The sequence below is a fragment of the Brachycentrus maculatus genome, unplaced genomic scaffold (genome assembly GCF_059751285.1).
Source record: "Brachycentrus maculatus isolate JH-2025_06_01 unplaced genomic scaffold, ASM5975128v1 h1tg002032l, whole genome shotgun sequence".
Lineage (NCBI taxonomy): Eukaryota > Metazoa > Arthropoda > Insecta > Trichoptera > Brachycentridae > Brachycentrus > Brachycentrus maculatus.
This window is the reverse complement of record NW_028282572.1, coordinates 1-6,043: the sequence shown is the minus strand read 5'-3', so window position 1 is coordinate 6,043 and position 6,043 is coordinate 1. Positions and strand designations below refer to the sequence as shown.

The following is a 6,043-nucleotide window of genomic DNA, read 5'->3' as shown; positions in this document are numbered from 1 at the left end:
GTGGGCACATAGGACGCAGAGAACCTGAATATATTGTAAACCAGGCGATCGTCTTGGATCTTCCTCGAAAGACATCTAGAGGAAGAACTAAGGATTTATGGAAGCTGCAGAAAGATAACATGATACGAAGGCATGGCCTAGGTGACCTTGTCCATGACAGAAGGACCTACAACCTAAGGACGAGGAGAGCTGACCCCAGCAGTCTACAACGACGATAAGATGTTTTTGTATTTTGAAGAAAAGGTATTGTTTTATTAATTTTTTAAATATACTAAATATTTTTCAAATGGAGAAAAAACCTTCAGGTTTAACCTAAAAATACCACAATAAAAAGTTCGATAAGTGGGTTGATCCTTATTTTTAATAAATTTTACTATATTCTTAAACTTTAAAAACGATCTGCTGAAAAATATGGTTTTTTGATATATGACGTTGTTGAAAGAAGTGAGCGACATATCATGATACATAACTTCTTGGTGTCAGAAATAAGGAATTGGGGAGAATATCAGTTTCACTATGAATGTTACCAAGATTATGAATTCTTAAATTCTTCTTACAAATTTATCGTAATTGGAAAGCGTAGAAGGGATATGAAAAATATCCTATGCAAAACTGTTTCCAGAATATACTTTTTTCTTGAAAAGGGTTATTTACACATAAATATTTTTTTATTTAGCTGATTGAAAAAAAAAGGACTTGTTTTGCGTGCATCGACGCTTCGCGTGCTGAACTGATATAGACAAAGGAATTTTCTGACGTCAAGAAAGCTCGGAAAAATCGAAGCAGTCGGAAAAGAGGGAGGAAAGGAATTACGTCATCAGGGCGTGGTTTATTCAAGGCTTGTATATATATATATATATATATATATATATATATATATATATATATATATATATATATATATATAAATATATATATATATATAAATATATATATATATATATATATATATATATATATATATATATATATATATATATATATATAAATATATATATATATATATATATATATATATATATATATATATATATAAATATATATATATATATATATATATATATATATATATATATATATATATATATATGTATATATATATATATATATATATATACATATAAATATATATATATATATATATATATATATATATATATATATATATATATATATATATATATATTTATATATACATATATATATATATATATATATATATATATATATATATATATATATATATATATATATATATATATATATATATATATATATATATATATATATATATATATATATATATATATATATATATATATATATATATATGAATATAGCTTAGTATAGGCTTTATAAAACTTATAAAGTTGAAGCCTTAGTAGGGCCATGATAAGAGGTGTCGCATAAGCCGTAGCTATATTTCAATGTCGTAATTTAGGACCTTAGGTGATTAAAAAATATTGTCCACCTTCGTAGCTAGCTTGTCTGCTGTGCTGGAGGTCTCGGGTTCGATACTCAAGGAGGTTAAAATATATACGTGTGATTATTCACTATAATTCTTACATATTTTATACTACTCTGGACAGGTGTCTGAAGCGCAGAGCTGTTCAGGATAACAGTGATTCTGTACGAAGCAGTGCCCTATGCACCATTGGTTACTGATAAGGGTAAGAAGAAAAATAAGATGGAGGAAAACATTAAAAATTTAAAATGAAATAATTCACTTGTTTTTTAACACAGCTTTTTTAGTTCATTTTTGAAAACAAGTATGTAATATTCTATTCTCAATATTATTAATATTTAAATCTTTGTGGTTGGTCATTATTACTTTTTTTTACAAAAATGTTAATAATATGAGTATATAACCACTCACCGAGATTTTAATGTCTACCGGTTTGGAGACGTACCCGTCTCTTCGTCAGGTCAATCACTAACACAGCATGCAAACAATACCGCCCTTCACCACCATAGCACCATTGACACACTTAAATTTAAATTTTACTTACATTTTGTGCAGTTTTAAGTGTGTAAATGGTGCTATGGTGGTGAAGGGTGGTATTGTTTGCATGCTGTGGTAGTGATTGTCCTGACGAAGAGACGGGTACGTCTCCAAACCGGTAGACATAAAAATCTCGGCGAGTGGTTATACTAATATTATTAACATATTTGAAAAAAAATTAATGATTAAAAATGTAATATTATCATTATTAGGTGGAAATGCAAACTGATAGTTTAATGAGAACATCTGTTGTTCTCGAATCTAGTCGTGTTTCAATCAATAATCTCAAAAATTTTAAGTTTTGTACCGAAATTGGTGTTTGGTGATAATGGATATACAGAAAATAGTTTCAGTTCTAAATATGGATAAAAACAATTAAAATACTATAAATCTTGTTCAAGGATTTAATAAAAATTGTTATTTTTATTATTTAATACATTGTTATTGAGAATTATACTGCATCATCTTTCTGGTGGTGGTTTCACTTTTCTCTGTGGTAGACATGGCCAGACATCCGCCCGCCGAAGGCCAGTCGCAAGACTAGAAAATAAAATCAAAATTAAATACATGTGGAGCCGATAAACACAAATAGGTTTTGAGTAAGGCCCTTGCAATATATTGCCTATGTCCAACCAGCTGCCTGACATGTATAAACTGGAACCCAGTCAGGGGTCCAAAATGAATGAACTGAAAAATACTTTATGGAAAGGTATTTGTGTTAGTTAACATCTCATCAAAGATGAAGAAGAATATGGAAGTCTGGGCATTTACGGGGCTGACGACCGTCATCGGCTGGTTTAAGTGATCACTTTACACACGTGTAACATTCACCAATTCTACCCATTATTGACAACCACACTACTCAAATTCTTGGAAGTTCTATATATATGAACCAATTTAGAAACCTTGTTCTTGAATCACTAGAACTTCACTAGAGACATCTATTGGTGGGATCTAAAGAAGCTTTTTACTAAGCAGAAACTCTTTTATTAGTATGAAATTATATTTTATGGCTTTTCTCATGTGTTTGATTATAATCATGGATTCGGACCTCACATACTAATATAAGAGTTTCTGCTTAGTTATTAGATCATGGTCTTTCCATTCCTCGCCATAACACATCATTCTTCAATAATTCCTTCTCTGTCCAAGCGGCCAGACTGTGGAATGAGTTACCTCTCCGCGCAAACAAATGCACCTTCTCTAATAACTTTTAAGAAACGTCTGAGACATTACTATCTATCATTAGTATCCTAACTGTCCATCAAACCTCCTCCCTCTACCTCCTTCCCTAAACTCCCTTCTTCCTATGCCTTCCTTATTATCATCAATTTGTAATTTATGTTTTTTTTAATGTTCAAGCACTATCTACGCTCTGATTGCAAACAGCTTTATATGGTATCAAACGTTTTGACCAATATCACTAGTCTGTTTTTGATTAAAGAAAACACTTCGTTTTTTACCACTTGAGTTTTATTATAGACTATATGTTTCAGAAGTTAAGCTTCCATCATTCAGGTCTGTATAATGTTATTATACAAACCTGAATGATGGAAGTTTAACTTCTGAAACATGTAGTCTATAATAAAACTCAAGTGGTAAAACACGAAGTGTTTTCTTTAATCATTGTAACATGTCTTACCACAAAGTTGATGCCGAAACAATAAATAAAATAGTCTGTTTTTGGTTGGTGGGATAGATTTTTGCATGAAGCTTAAATAAATTAATTACCCATTTATCATGGTTGTACTCAGTTCCAGCAGGACATGTTTCTATGGTGGTAATCCCGAAAGCGCATGTGTAGAACTTGGTACAGAGGGTCTCATGAGGGAAGTACATTGTCTCTGATTGGTTTTGGGGACAAGATGGCATCCTTATAGCACCAGATGAAGGCGATTCGCACATCTGAAAAGCAAACAAATCGTTATAAGTATGGCCAAAAGAAAATGAAGGCACAAAGTCCTAGCTTCTAGACATACATGCTGTGTAGACTATATGACTTACTCTTCTATATAGGTAGAAGATATAAAAATTCATAAAAAAAATGAATGCCTATTACATATAAATCTTGAAAAAGAATATAAAAAAGACTATTATACCATTAATTATGTAAAACATTAAACCTTGAGTGTAAGTCCTTCTCCAAGCACAAGAGCTCAGTCTCTTTTTTGGAGAGGCACAACGAATCTAAAACTATAAGTTTTCCATATGTATAAATGTTTAGAAATTGTATTATGATGTACTTAAAAATGTAACTATATTAAATAAAAATAAAAATAAATTATATATGTATATATATATATATATATATATATATATATATATATATATATATATATATATATATATATATATATATATATATATATATATATATATATATATATATATATATATATACAAATTTGTCCGCCTCCGTAGCGTAATGGTCAGCACGCTCGGCTACCTTACTGGAGGTCCCGGGTTCGATTCCCAGGGGGGGGTCAAATAAATATAAGTGATTTTTTCACTCTTATATTTATTCAATATTACCTTGGACTGGTACTGGAAGCTGAAGGCTGATCACCTTTCCTTCATGTGTTAACGATCGAGATAACACTGCGTTTATATGATGCAGTGCCCTATGCACCATTGGGATGCGGATAAGGGTTTGAATGAAATATATATATATATATATATATATATATATATATATATATATATATATATATATATATATATATATATATATATATATATATATATATACATATATATATATATATATATATATACTGCTCTTACCACTCTCTCCACATGGCCACACCATCTCATTATAATCATACCTATTTCAGCCATACATCTTTTCTGATTTTTTCATTCCTAACCCTGGCATAAAGTCCTAGCTTCTAGCCATAGATTCTATGTACACCCTTGGTCCTACTCTTCCATATATACAGCTCTAACCATTCACTCCACGTGGCTAAACCATTTTAGATACCTTCAGATTTGTTTGAGGTTGAGAGCTGGAGGATCACAACCCTCAGTGATGAGGAATAAGACGAAGAAGAGAGGAAATGTACAATATATTGGAGGATGATAGAGCTTTTAGTTTTTACCTTTGTCACTTCGTTGAATACCTTTCCATATTCACAGTGTAGGGTCAAATATTTCCCAGAACTGTGGATCACGTAGTTGTTGGAAAATCCAGGATGCTGTAAAATACTGTCGTCTTCATCTAAGCAGTTATATAAAGGAGTTTCAATAACGAAAACCATGAGTGAAATCAGTAACACGTTTAAACCTGAAAAAAAACATAAAAATATTCATGATATTGTAGTATTTAACGTTAGAAAAAGGTCCCTATTTTAGAGTGAAATTGGAGGACTTTAAATGATTATAATTCTGTTTCTACAATAGTTATAAGACATAGGAACACAGATAATATTGTACTCAAATTTATTGCATAGTTTCACGAGTAACCTGCTCCGCGCGTATTCACTGTATTGTAGTATTTAACGTTAGAAAAAGGTCCCTATTTTAGAGTGAAATTGGAGGACTTTAAATGATTATAATTCTGTTTCTACAATAGTTATAAGACATAGGAACACAGATAATATTGTACTCTAATTTATTGCATAGTTTCACGAGTAACCTGCTCCGCGCGTATTCACTGTATTGTAGTATTTAACGTTAGAAAAAGGTCCCTATTTTAGAGTGAAATTGGAGGACTTTAAATGATTATAATTCTGTTTCTACAATAGTTATAAGACATAGGAACACAGATAATATTGTACTCTAATTTATTGCATAGTTTCACGAGTAACCTGCTCCGCGCGTATTCACTGTATTGTAGTATTTAACGTTAGAAAAAGGTCCCTATTTTAGAGTGAAATTGGAGGACTTTAAATGATTATAATTCTGTTTCTACAATAGTTATAAGACATAGGAACACAGATAATATTGTACTCTAATTTATTGCATAGTTTCACGAGTAACCTGCTCCGCGCGTATTCACTGTATTGTAGTATTTAACGTTAGAAAAAGGTCCCTATTTTAGAG

General features: G+C 30.6%; 1 protein-coding gene across 1 annotated transcript; it reads right to left on the bottom strand.

Moving 5' to 3' along the window:
* Nucleotides 1-2,443: 2,443 nt before the first annotated feature.
* On the bottom strand, nucleotides 2,444-5,285 carry LOC148298446 (peritrophin-1-like; the record flags this gene model as incomplete). The annotated part of the gene is made up of 3 exons (XM_088276868.1): nucleotides 2,444-2,542; nucleotides 3,734-3,907; nucleotides 5,101-5,285. Coding segments are annotated over 3 exons (458 nt in total), but the record flags the coding sequence as incomplete, so codon positions are not given.
* Nucleotides 5,286-6,043: the final 758 nt, after the last annotated feature.